The following is a 13,615-nucleotide window of genomic DNA, read 5'->3' as shown; positions in this document are numbered from 1 at the left end:
ATCCAGCCGACCAATCAGAGCACAGTGTGCTTTTCAGAAGGAGGGGCTTCATAGAGACAGGAACTAAACAGAGCGTTACTGACAGATTGCAACAGCTGCAACAATGTCAAATATGGGAAAAATGATGTGTTTTATGTGAAAAATCCAACCTATTCTACTAGAGCCCAAAATCAACACTGTAAAAAAGCATGATATGTCCTCTTTAAAGGTCTTACCTTGGTATGTAATGTGAAATCCAGGTTTATTCTGGGAATAGTCGCTGTGGAAGAAGAAGCTTGTTTCATGGGTTGTGCTGAAGAGCGACTCAGGAACCTGCGGCCCACTGAACCTGTCAATCACTATACCGGTCTCACTAGGTCCGCTTCGGATCTCCAGGTAGTCGTGGATTGCCTCGGTGGAGAAGTTCAGGAACTGAACATGAATTCCTTAAAAAACATATATACACAATAAGTGATACTGATAAAAGGTAGCGAGTCACACGATTCTGCAGCTCATTCATACTCATTCTTGCACAGTTTAATGGCATGCATGTACCGAAGCCAGTGGGAAGGGTGACCGTCCAGGTGCAATCTAGACCACTTGGGTAGTTGCCAGGAAAACCAGGGCTCAGAATCACTCCGCTAACCTCTTTCATGGCTCCGCCACACTGAGCTGTGAATATAATATACAGATGAAGATTCACTTTATGCAATCATTATTGATTTCTATCTCTACTGCATCACTGAATGATTACAGCACAAAAAAAGTCAAGCACCGTTGGCAGATTTGAATTAATCCAATTCCACTTAAAAATCTTTTACCCCTAAAGAAACGAACAGTTCAGTTTGACAAATATGACACAAATATGACACATTGATGTATCTAAAAATTGGAACATTTGGAAACGTTTTCAATTCAGGTTAAATTTTTAAACATTGATTAGTGTGTTTAATATCATTAACTATAAATCATTTTTTTTGTTATTTATTAATTACTGGGATTTGTTTCATTTTAATGTATAAATGGACTTTTGATTAACGTTAATTCATGTTTGTTTATGATATATATCTTCCTGCTCTGCTACTGTTCGGACGCTCTTGCTTACTGCTCCGCGCTTTGCTCTATCGCTTTTATATTTTTATATTTTATCTCCTTTTATCACCTAATTTTAACTTCAGCTAATCAGCACAGTGCTCAAACGCTTGGATTACTACAAAAAAGCAGAATTTTTTTACTTGACCAGCCTCCCACTGAAAGCTTACATTCCGGGGAAGAGAAAATCACAACTGTCTACACTCATAAAGGATAAGAGAAAATGCCTCCTCTGGAATCTACTTGCTGCATTAACTGCCACAGACTTTTACAAAGGATTGTAGTTCTTGAAACAAAGTTATTTGTGGGACCACCAAACCAGACGGAACACACAACAGAGATCAGCCATGGACGCCCTCAGCATACAGCCGGTGAGTCCCATGCATCTAGTACTCCTCGACAGGCCATACTGAGTGTAGAGAAACAAGCCGATCGACTTACAAATCGATGGCACAAACAGGGAGCGAGACCCAAAGGCACTCGAGACATCAGATTGTCACGAGTATCACATATTGCCGCAGTAGCATCCTCTACCCCAGATACGGCTCTGACAAGGATTGCAAACACTGGTCTCCTACCACCGCCTATACATCTTGAGAACAGATTTGAAGTATTAATGAATGAGGAATCCCTGAATGTGATGAATGTGATCGAACACAGACTGAATCAGCCAGTAGCTAACACTGCTAACTGGCGCTCAAGGTCGAGCAAACAGCGGCACTCAGCTCAGAGCGCAGCCGAGCCCAGGACTCTGATAGTGGGTGACTCCATAATCAAAAACATTAGTAGCAGGGATACAACTACATGCTGCCTTCCACAAGCAACAACTTCTGATGTAAACAGGGAACTTCAGAACATTCTGATGAAACATAAAACTGCAAATCGACTCATCATTCATGTGGGGAAAAATGATATTCATAAAGAGCAGTCAGAACTCCTTAAGAAGGATTTCAATGAACTTTTTGAAACACTTAAAAGACTGAAAGTTCAAACATTCATCAGTGGACCACTCCCAGCAAGAGGAACAAACAGGTTTTCACGGTTGCTTGGGCTTAATACATGGCTCCAAAAAACCTGCTATTTAAAAGGAGTAAACTTCATTGACAACTTCAATCTTTTCTGGAGTCAGAGGCAACTGTTTCAACAGGATGGCCACCACCCAAACAAACTTGGCTCAAGAGTGCTAAAGGACAATATCTGCTTCTCCCTCAATCATCCTTCTGCAGTCTGTGCCAATCCACTCAACCTGAATGGCACACACATACCTGGACACAGTATGAATGACCACAGGACTTCACTTCAGCACCTAAATGGACATGCGGTTGACACGTCACACAAGGACAATGATAACACCATGCAGCCACAACAACTTCTGCTCACGGACACAATCTCAGCTGAGCCCCGCCCACAGAGCTCACCACAGACAGACTGTGACATACTAGAACTGCTCCAAGATTCAGCACCCAAGGACGACTTTCTGGAAAACAGCCAGGGAAACCAGGACAGCATATTACAGCCGATAACACCAGAGCAACAGCCCGTCTCACCAGACACATTTTCTCTATCTCCAGCATCTCCACTTCTGTGCTTCTCAGAGAAAATGGAAGAACTGGTGTTTGCTGGAACCAAACTATCCCACTCTTTTGCTGCAAGCCCCCAGATGTCAACCAAAAAGCGGCAGGCCCCACAACCACCAAAGCCTGCAGGCCCAGCTCGCCCTCCCCCTCCTCCTGTGAGAGCTCTTCGGCCTCTGCCACAGCGCCAGGGCTCACACCCTCCTCCATCGGCCCGAGGTCAACCAAAAACAACTGATACCAGCTCTCAGTGATATGTGTCGGGTCTCCGCTATGACAACAGTAACTTTCTTAAATGTTTACATAACAAGCGGGAACCCAGTGTGCCTGTATCTTTCTCTATTGCTGTTCGATTACATGATAGAAGGTCTAAGGCCTTCAAAAGCCGTACAGCAAACCCATCTAATCTGGTACCTATTACACGCCAAACTAAGACTGCTGTGGGGACAAAAAGTAAGACTGTTAAGTTAGCACTTTTAAACATCCGCTCACTTAAAAATAAATCACTTCTAGTCAATGACTTAATAACCACATACAACCTGGATTTTATGCTTCTAAATGAAACCTGGCTAGAAGACAGCTGCAGTGCAACAGTCCTCAATGAAACAGCCCCTCCTAACTTTACTTTTATGAGTGTCTGCAGAGCTGTAAGGAGAGGTGGAGGAGTAGCTGCTCTTTTTAAGGATGTCTATCAATGTAAGCAAACATCATTTGGTAACTACCCGTCTTTTGAATATCTCGGTATTGTTTTAAAAGGTGCCCCACGCATTTTACTTATCATTATTTACAGGCCTCCAAAATACTCTCCAGCCTTTGCTGAGGACTTTACAGAACTGTTATCAACAATTTCCTCAGAGTTCGACTGTTTTGCTATTGCTGGAGATTTTAACATTCACATAGATAATGATACAAATATGGCAAAAGAAATCAAAACTGTTTTAAAAACTTTTGACCTGATTCAGCATGTACACGGACCGACACACACTCGTGGACACACTCTAGATTTACTTATCAGTAAGGGTCTAAACATTTCATCGATTGTTATTAAGGATGTAGCACTGTCTGATCATTTCTGTATTTTCTTTGATATATTGATCTCTCCTGCCATTGAAGCTAGATCTGTGTCTGTCAAGAAGAGATGCATAAATGAGAACACTAGTGTACTATTTATGAAGGCTATATCTTCAACACCAAGCATATCTGCTGACTCTGTTGATTTTCTCCTTGATTGTTTTAACTCAAAAGTTAAAAGTGTAATTGATGATATTGCTCCTGTGAAAGTCAGGAAGAGTGGTAGACAAAAAGCACCTTGGAGAAACTCAACAGCTGTGCAAAATATGAAAAGACAATGCAGAAAAACAGAGCGCATGTGGCGGAAGACAAAACTTGTAGTCCATTATAACATCTACAAAGACACCATCCATGCTTTTAATATGGAACTAGGCAAAGCTAGACAGACTTTCTTCTCAAATATTATAAACAGCAACTTAAACAACACACGCACTCTTTTTGCTACTGTAGAGAGACTGACAAACCCCCCAAGCCAGATTCCCAGTGAAATGCTTTCAGACAGCAAGTGCAGGGAGTTTGCTTTTTTCTTCTCTGAGAAAATCAATAATATCAGAAAGGTGATCAGCACATCATTGAGCCGCACTGGGGTCAGACAGATCAGACCACAACCGCAGAAAGTAGTTACTATGTCTGATTTTGAAGAAATTGATGGCAAAATTTTAGAAGAAACCGTACAGCACCTTAAAACATAAACCTGCGCCCTTGACGCACTTCCCACATCTTTCTTCAAAAGTGTGTTAAACTGTTTAGAAGCAGATCTCCTAGAAGTGGTAAATGCCTCACTTCTCTCTGGGAATTTTCCAAACTCCCTGAAAACTGCAGTTGTCAAGCCCCTCCTGAAAAAGATCAATCTGGATAAGACCATATTAAGCAACTATAGACCGATCTCAAATCTTCCTTTCATAGGGAAGATCATTGAAAAAGTTGTCTTCAATCAGGTGAACAAATTCTTAAGCTTGAATGGATACTTTGACAATTTTCAATCTGGTTTCAGATCGCATCACAGCACAGAGACAGCGCTCATAAAGATAATAAATGATATTCGCTTAAATACTGATACAGGCAAATTATCAGTGCTGGTACTACTCGACCTCAGTGCTGCATTTGACACTGTCGATCACGACATACTTCTTGACAGGCTGGAAAATTGGGTGGGGCTTTCTGGGATAGTCCTAAAATGGTTCAGGTCATACTTAGAAGGGAGAGGTTATTATGTGAGTATAGGAGACCATAAGTCTGAGTGGACATCCATGACATGTGGAGTCCCTCAAGGCTCAATTCTTGCACCACTCCTGTTCAACCTGTATATGCTCCCAATGAGCCAAATAATGAGAAAGAACAAAATCTCTTACCACAGCTATGCAGACGACACACAGCTCTACTTATCCCTATCGCCTAACGATTACAGCCCCATTGACTCCCTGTGCCAATGCATTGATGAAGTAAACAGTTGGATGTGCCAAAACTTTCTTCAGTTAAACAAAGACAAAACTGAAGTCATTGCGTTTGGAAACAAAGATGAAGTTCTCAAGGTGAATGCATACCTTGACGCTAGGGGTCTAACAACTAAAAATCAAGTCAGGAATCTTGGTGTGTCTCTAGAGTCAGACCTTAGTTTCAGTAGTCATGTCAAATCAATAACTAAATCAGCATACTATCATCTGAAAAATATTGCAAGAATTAGATGCTTTGTTTCCAGTCAAGACTTAGAGAAACTTGTGCATGCTTTTATCACCAGCAGGGTGGATTACTGTAATGGACTCCTCACTGGCCTTCCTAAAAAGACCATAAGACAGTTGCAGCTCATACAGAACGCTGCTGCCAGGCTTCTGAGCAGAACCAGAAAATATGAACACATCACACCAGTCCTCAGGTCTTTACACTGGCTCCCAGTTACATTTAGGATTGATTTTAAAGTATTATTACTGGTATATAAATCATTTAATGGCCTAGGACCTAAATACATTGCAGATATGCTCACTGAATATAAACCCAACAGATCACTCAGATCATTAGGATCACATCAGCTAGAAATACCAAGGGTTCACTCTAAGCAAGGAGAGTCTGCTTTTAGCTACTATGCCAGCCGCAGCTGGAACCAGCTTCCAGAGGAGATCAGATGTGCTCCTACAGTAGTCACATTCAAATCCAGACTCAAAACACATCTGTTTAGCTATGCATTTACTGAATGAGCACTTTGCCACTGTGTCCGACTGTTTGTACTGTATTTTATTTAATTTTTTATTCTAAACTGTTTTAATTATTCTTATTTCTTTTGATTATTTTAATCTCTTTATTCTTAACTGTTTTAATTATTCCTATTTCTTTAGATTTTTCTATGTAAAGCACCTTGAATTACCATTGTGTATGAAATGTGCTATATAAATAAACTTGCCTTGCCTTGCCTTGCCTTGCCTTGCCTTGCCTTGCCTTGCCATATATATTAATATTAACTTTAATTAAATAAATTTAAATTGTGCATATTTCAACTGCTAGAATTATGCTGCTTTTAGTCTCTTAAATGCTGCATGAAACAGTCACAACACTTTTTTTTTGTTTCATGGTAGAACTAGATAATCTCAGATGTCAATGTGCTTATGTGTTTTGTGAATGCAAAATGCTTCATTTTTACTTCATTTGATCCCTTTCGGGTAACTTCGGATGCAAATACATCCTGCTGTCATGACACGGAATGAAAATACTGGAAACTGTGCAACTGAGGTCATGTGATCCACTACTAGTTGACACTACTAGTCAACATGAAGAACAAGTAGTCGTTTAACCCTAGCAGTGATGCATCATAATTATACATGAGCATATATAAGTGCTAAGAGCTCTTGTGTACATTGTACATGTGATCACACTTGGCCAGTAAAACTAGTTTGAATCTGAATTACAGAAGATGGGCCTCACACTGTAAAATGACTGTATCAGATCCAGTACAAGACAGGTGTAAAGCTGCAGTCGGCAAGAGAAACCATTTGCATATTACATCAACTCCCTTGTGTTCAGTTCTTTACGTTTCACTTACTCTTAGATTGCACTGTTGCTAAAGAAGAAGTGAAACAGAGGAGCAGATAAGTACTAAACAGAAATAAAAGCAATAAACACGCACTGGTATACAGAGAAATTCTCATTTGCTTGGCACAAAAACAAAAGCCATTGTCTCTTTTAAGAGGCATGAGGCGTGGGGATTTAAGTGGTGATTCCAACAGTAATATGGAGATCCCTGCTGATAGTCTTTGATGAGAGGTCTAGTTTTGGCACAGGAGAGGCTGGACGATGTTGCTGAATATATCAGTAGTAGAAAATTTCTTTTAAACAGGAAGCAAGGGGAATTGGGCAGGTCAAGGGACAGCCAACTCAAACATGAGCCAAAGCAATATAAAAGATAAACAAGATGCTCTTGATCAGAGATGTACTGATCTGAGGAAAAAGACAAACTTGGTCTCATAGAAAAGCATGCTGGCCACACAGGGTGTGCTAGAAACAGAAGGGCTTGATGCAGTGAAAGGCTAAGAGACGTCTGGCACATCAGCTTGGCAGTCAAAGGGAATCTTCATGTTGAGTCCACAAGGACCAGATGGAAAAGAGTGCATCCCCCGCGAACACAAACACACAAATCAATGGCCAAATTGGTCATTTCCTCTCTCTTTCGAGTTGCTATATTTCGATTTGCAACACTCAAAGCTCACAGACTGCATTACTCTGGGCACCGTGTTTCCAATCATTTTGTTATAGAGTGTCACTGTAAATGTGCATGCTAATACAACCAGTGTCATAAGCTTAGGGGTGGAGCTGTGTGTTTGTCTGACTAGGAGGAAGTGTTCAGGAAAACCAATCAACAAAAATGATAATAAAAATCAATTGAAATTCCACTTGTTGGCATCTATCCCATGTGTTGTTTGAATGATATAGAAAATGAGTTCCATTTTTTTTCAACTGCCCATTTTATTGTGAACAGCGTGATTTTTTGTTTTGTAAGATAAAACCAGAGATTGATTTGGTAAATATGGATGATGCTCAAAGATTGAGATGGCTGTTCACATATGAAACATAAATTAGCCAACTATCTTGAGAAAGCCTGGGAGAAGAGGAAAAAAGCTCTTTATCGAGATAATTTGTAGATGAGGATTTGTTTGTATATGCTGTGTGTGTGTGTATACATGTGTGTACGTATTTATTTGTATTCATGTATTTCTCCGAATGATTTGTATATGCGACCGGAAGATGTTTGTGGTGTCTTGTAATCCCATGTGGGATGGGCCAAATGTTTGGCATGACACAGAAATAATTTTTTTTAACTTGAACTGTTGCCACTAGAAGCACTTAAGTAACTTAAAGTTTAGAGTGCACATGAATTGAAAAAAATAATGATGTGCACGATAAATCATTTATAATAAACAACAGCAACATTCTGTAAAAGAAATATCAACATGAGCTTGCAGGGGTGACGTTTCAGCAGACTAAATGATTATTGATTACTAACTATTACTAATGATTATGATTATTAAAATTGCTACACGCATCACCAGAGAGAAGTCTGTTGTTTTCACTGGAAGGTCCAGTTATGACATTATGATTATAAGGAACATTTTTTTTAATGAAACATATGCATGGATGAATGGTTCACAATAAGATATGCAATTAAAAAATCATGTTAAAAAAACATGCCGACGAAGGGTAAAATCCACATATTCAGTCTGTCGAAAAACAAATGTATCTCGATTCTTTACTGATCATTTTTGTGTTAAAAAAGCTTGCCATTTATTTGGAAAAAGGCTTTTGCCAGTGACTAAACAAGTGTAGTCTTGTAAACTCAAGCTTAGAGATATCTTTGCCCTCTGAGTTGAGCAGAAAGCATCCAGAAAGGACTGTTAAAAAAGTCATAGTTGTAGGAGTGCTTGCATTCAGATTGTGTACGAGCAGCTGGGTGGTGAATTATTGAGCTGGGAATTTCAGGATTTTCAGCTTGGCTGAGGCTAAAACAGTTGAAAAATGAAGCCAAACGCTGAAACATAAAGGTTCTAGTTGGCTTTCACTTTAAAAAGGGCCCCATAAATAAACACCAGATAATCCATCACAATGTTCTATAGCACGATCGAAAACTCTGCCGCGCTCTGCATTTTAGGTTCAGAATTAAATAAAACCTGTCGGGACAGGAGAAGCTTAAGGAGGAGACGATGAATCAAACTTCAGCCGAAACTCACATAACCCGTCGTGGTGCCTCATATTCAATTGCTGATGAAAGGGAATCTGAAACTGAGAAACACAATCTTCCACAATGAATTTAATAAGACCGTACCGAGGCAAAGAGGAACCGGATAATTCCACCTCCTCACTGGTCCAGGCATGCATGTGATATGGGCATTTCCCTAGACAAAAACAAAACAGATCAACATTTTTGAATCACAAATACAGCACTGTGCTCCCAGGAATCTATATATGGATGAACAACTATTTACAAAGAAGTGATCAATGCACAAAAGAAACACATTGCCCTCACCTGTAAAGAGTATCCTTGCTCACACTGGAACATGACAACATCTCCCACCATGTATCGATCTCCAACTCTAATCCCATAGGTTGGAGTCTGAGGCTCTGGACATGTATCTAGGCCAATAGCTGTAAACACACAGAGATCAAAACTGCTGCAATCATCGGGTTTATAGAAACATCTCCACAGAGTAGCACAGACCGCAACTGTTCGGAAAAGATTTCAGGTTCAGGTTCCAGGATCTGGAGTGCTGGTGTCTGAAAACATTTGGTCAGAAGGACCGTTTTCTGGCTAATTATTTTATGGATGTAAATATGGACACCTGGCTCTGTTTTGTGTAGAACAGGTGTCTCTCTCTGGCTCAGCATCTGCAGTCATACAGATCATTTGGCAGAATTCTGGTATGAAAATACGTTTGTTGGCTGAGACCAGCTCTTTCCACTGGCATTATCCCTTTGATTACTCGCTATAAAAATAAGATGGAAAATGTCTATCTATCTATCTATCTATCTATCTATCTATCTATCTATCTATCTATCTATCTATCTATCTATCTATCTATCTATCTATCTATCTATCTATCTATCTATCTATCTATCTATCTATCTATCTTACGAACTGCTCTGAGACAAGAAGGTTGAGATCCAAATGCAGCTTTTAATAATGGGGCAATTCTGACACGCAATCCAATGTACAGGCAACAGGTCAAAACACAGGTAGGCAGTCCAAACAAACAAAAAACACAAGATTGGGAACAAGGCAAATGGGTAATCCAAAGGCAGGCAGAGAGTCCAAAAACCGAAATACATGAAAAATACTCAGAAATGCAGCGCAACAACATACAAGACTTCGCAGGGAATTAATGAGTGTACATGGTTTAAATAGGTTGAGACTGACAAGGTAATGAGACACAGGTGGATCTATCTATCTATCTATCTATCTATCTATCTATCTATCTATCTATCTATCTATCTATCTATCTATCTATCTATCTATCTATCTATCTATCTATCTATCTATCTATCTATCTATCTATCTATCTATCTATCTACGTATCTATCTATCTATCTATCTATCTATCTATCTATCTATCTATCTATCTATCTATCTATCTATCTACGTATCTATCTATCTATCTATCTATCTATCTATCTATCTATCTATCTATCTATCTATCTATCTATCTATCTATCTATCTATCTATCTATCTATCTATCTATCTATCTATCTATCTATCTATCTATATATATATATGCTCACCCTACTTGTTACTACTATAGAAAATTGACAAGCAAATAAATTTCCCCAAGAGGTCAAGGTCTAGGGTGGGGTAATAAAAGCAGACCAGAAGGATTTTGAGCTTTATTTAACAGACGGGGTCATTTAAAGGGCATCAATAGAGTAATGTTGTTATAGTTGTACCTGTGTATTCGAGATGGAAGCCGGCTGCTGACACACTGATGTCTGACACAAAGTTCAGGTAGAGGTTGTTAGACGTGCTATTCAGGAGCTGAGGAATGGTGGTTCCTGATAAAGGGGAAACTGCGTTATGAATGTTGAAGATTAAGAAAAGCTGTGATTCTTTACTTTTGCACAGTCAAAATCACACCAGCTGGGGTTGAAATAAAAAACAGATAAGGTGGATTACCAAGCAAAGACGTTTAGAGCATACGGAAGGGTGGCCTAAGACCACATAAGACTCTTATTAATGGGAACATCTTTAATGTTCATGTTGTGAAGAAAAGTTCTGGTACACCTGTTAACATTAGTCTTTTGACACAGAAACCTCACTGTTTTAAATACTTCCTGCTGTACAGTTCAACTCTGAGGTCAACTTCTGAGCTGCTGGAAACATCTCAATTACTGCTCCCGCAGCGCAGCCATAAAAACCTTCCCTGTCCCTGAAAGCAAGATAAAGTCACTGTTCCCAACAGGACACTCTGAACCAATGTTTCCCATCCTCCAGGAATAGCCCAGAAACACTGTTACAAAAACACTGTAAACCGTGTCTTCATGACAAGAAGAGCATTGAGCCATCAGGGCTCCGCAATGACAAGCTGTTAGCATCAGTACACCTCCTCCGGCCGCTCGGTTTACAAACAAATGAAGTGCTGAGTGTCGAGGTGCAGAACCCATTACACGTGCTGCCAGGCAGAGCAATTCATTAGCTAGCCAAAAACAGCACTGAGCCGAGAACTTGAGCCTCCTCCAAGTGTGCTGGCTTCAAAAATTACAAACAATTTTTCAAGGTGTGACTCAATTAATGATATCAAGTTCTGCTGAGCAATCTCCAATGTTTTTATTTGAATTCATTTTCAGCTAAGAGCAAAGATTATTTTGTTTGGAAGGAGGCATTAAACCACTCCTAATGTAATATGGCTGTAACATGAATTACACAAGCTTATAAAATGACACTAGTCAGCAATACTTGATTCTGATTGGTCAATCGTGGCTTTCAGCAGTGAGATATTTCCGAATGATGATCATTGCACGCAGCATAACCAACCTTATTCCTTACGATTACAAAAATTATCTACAGCAATAGTAATAAAGTGTCCAGTCTATAGTATATTTCTTTTCCATATTTTCAAAACCCAAATTGGGGTTCGCAAAGAAATACAGCTTATAATTTAAAATAAAAAGATAAACTCTTTTGTTTACCTGCATGGCATGTGACCATTGATTAAGTAAAAACATGTGAACATGCAAATGTGTTGTTAAATTATTAAAATATTAACTTAAAATCTCATGTGGTGACAGACAAAAAAGTAGACCTACATATACAGTATATACTGACGAGGGTCCTTGGAGTGAGAGATCAGCCAGAGATTTCAACTTCCAAAACAGGAAAAAGCATGTTTTTTCCAGTAGTTAAACTCTCACCTGAATAGCTGCCCAGTCTGGGTGCATTGTTGTCTGCGCCATCATAGAAATCCAGAGAATCCCAGTTATGTTCTGTGGCAAAACTCACAACTTGGATCTGATTTATAAAGGAAGTAAATACATGAGCAAGAAGTGGTAGATAAAAAGCACAAAGACAATATAGTACGGAAGTCCTTTCTGTCTGTCTGTCTGTCTGTCTGTGTGTGTGTCTGTCTGTGTGTGTCTGTCTGTCTGTGTCTGTCTGTCTGTGTCTGTCTGTCTGTCTCTGTCTGTGTCTGTCTGTCTGTCTCTGTCTGTGTCTGTCTTTCTGTCTGTCTGTCTGTGTCTGTCTGTCTATGTCTGTCTGTGTCTGCCTGTCTGTGTCTGCCTGTCTGTCTGTGTCTGTCTGTCTATGTCTGTCTGTCTGTGTCTGCCTGTCTGTGTCTGTCTGTCTGTCTGTCTGTGTCTGTCTGTGTCTGCCTGTCTGTGTCTGTGTCTGTGTCTGTCTGTGTCTGCCTGTCTGTGTCTGTCTGTCTGTCTGTATGTGTCTGTCTGTCTGTGTCTGTCTGTCTGTCTGTGTCTGTCTGTCTGTGTCTGTCTGTCTGTCTGTGTCTGTCTGTCTGTCTGTATGTGTCTGCCTGTCTGTCTGCCTGTCTGTGTCTGTCTGTCTGTCTGTCTATCTGTGTCTGTCTGTCTGTCTGTCTGTCTGTCTGTGTCTGTCTGTCTGTATGTGTCTGTCTGTGTCTGTCTGTATGTGTCTGTCTGTGTCTGTCTGTCTGTATGTGTCTGTCTGTGTCTGTCTGTCTGTATGTGTCTGTCTGTCTGTCTATCTGTGTCTGTCTGTCTGTGTCTGCCTGTCTGTGTCTGTCTGTCTGTCTGTCTGCCTGTCTGTGTCTGTCTGTCTGTCTGTCTGTCTATCTGTGTCTGTCTGTCTGTGTCTGCCTGTCTGTGTCTGTCTGTCTGCCTGTCTGTGTCTGTCTGTCTGTCTGCCTGTCTGTGTCTGTCTGTCTGTCTATCTGTGTCTGTCTGTCTGTGTCTGTGTCTGTCTGTCTGTCTGTGTCTGTCTGTCTGTGTCTGTCTGTCTGTATGTGTCTGTCTGTGTCTGTCTGTCTGTCTGTGTCTGTCTGTGTCTGTCTGTCTGTATGTGTCTGTCTGTGTCTGTCTGTCTGTGTCTGTCTGTCTGCCTGTCTGTGTCTGTCTGCCTGTCTGTGTCTGTCTGTCTGTGTCTGCCTGTCTGTGTCTGTCTGTGTCTGTCTGTCTGTATATCTATCTATCTATCTATCTATCTATCTATCTATCTATCTATCTATCTATCTATCTATCTATCTATCTATCTATCTATCTATCTATCTATCTATCTATCTATCTATCTATCTATCTATCTATCTATCTGTCTATCTATCCATACATCTTTTACATGAAAATTTGAACTTTTATATTCTGAGAAAAGGTTTCCATAAATATTGATAATAAGAAATATTTCTTGAGCAGCAAAGCAGCATATTAGAATGATTTCTGAAAGATCATGTAATGATGCTGA

At 40.1% G+C, this 13,615-nt stretch overlaps 1 protein-coding gene across 2 annotated transcripts in view; it reads right to left on the bottom strand.

The window, feature by feature from the left end:
* Window positions 1–13,615, bottom strand: part of csmd3b (CUB and Sushi multiple domains 3b) — a 246,350-nt gene that overhangs the window by 101,307 nt on the left and 131,428 nt on the right. For both annotated transcript variants that reach the window (XM_056249475.1, XM_056249476.1), the window contains 6 exons: window positions 12,097–12,193; window positions 10,636–10,740; window positions 9,223–9,341; window positions 9,022–9,091; window positions 535–651; window positions 216–425 (listed from right to left, as the gene is read on the bottom strand). In XM_056249475.1, coding sequence (XP_056105450.1) covers window positions 216–425; window positions 535–651; window positions 9,022–9,091; window positions 9,223–9,341; window positions 10,636–10,740; window positions 12,097–12,193 — 718 coding nt within the window. The remainder of the gene's footprint in view (window positions 1–215; window positions 426–534; window positions 652–9,021; window positions 9,092–9,222; window positions 9,342–10,635; window positions 10,741–12,096; window positions 12,194–13,615) is intronic.

Source organism: Rhinichthys klamathensis, unplaced genomic scaffold (genome assembly GCF_029890125.1).
Source record: "Rhinichthys klamathensis goyatoka isolate OS25496 unplaced genomic scaffold, OSU_Roscu_1.1 h1tg000060l_1, whole genome shotgun sequence".
Taxonomy (NCBI): domain Eukaryota; kingdom Metazoa; phylum Chordata; class Actinopteri; order Cypriniformes; family Leuciscidae; genus Rhinichthys; species Rhinichthys klamathensis.
The sequence above is the reverse complement of the archived record's forward strand: the minus strand, read 5'-3'. Positions and strand labels throughout refer to the sequence as shown.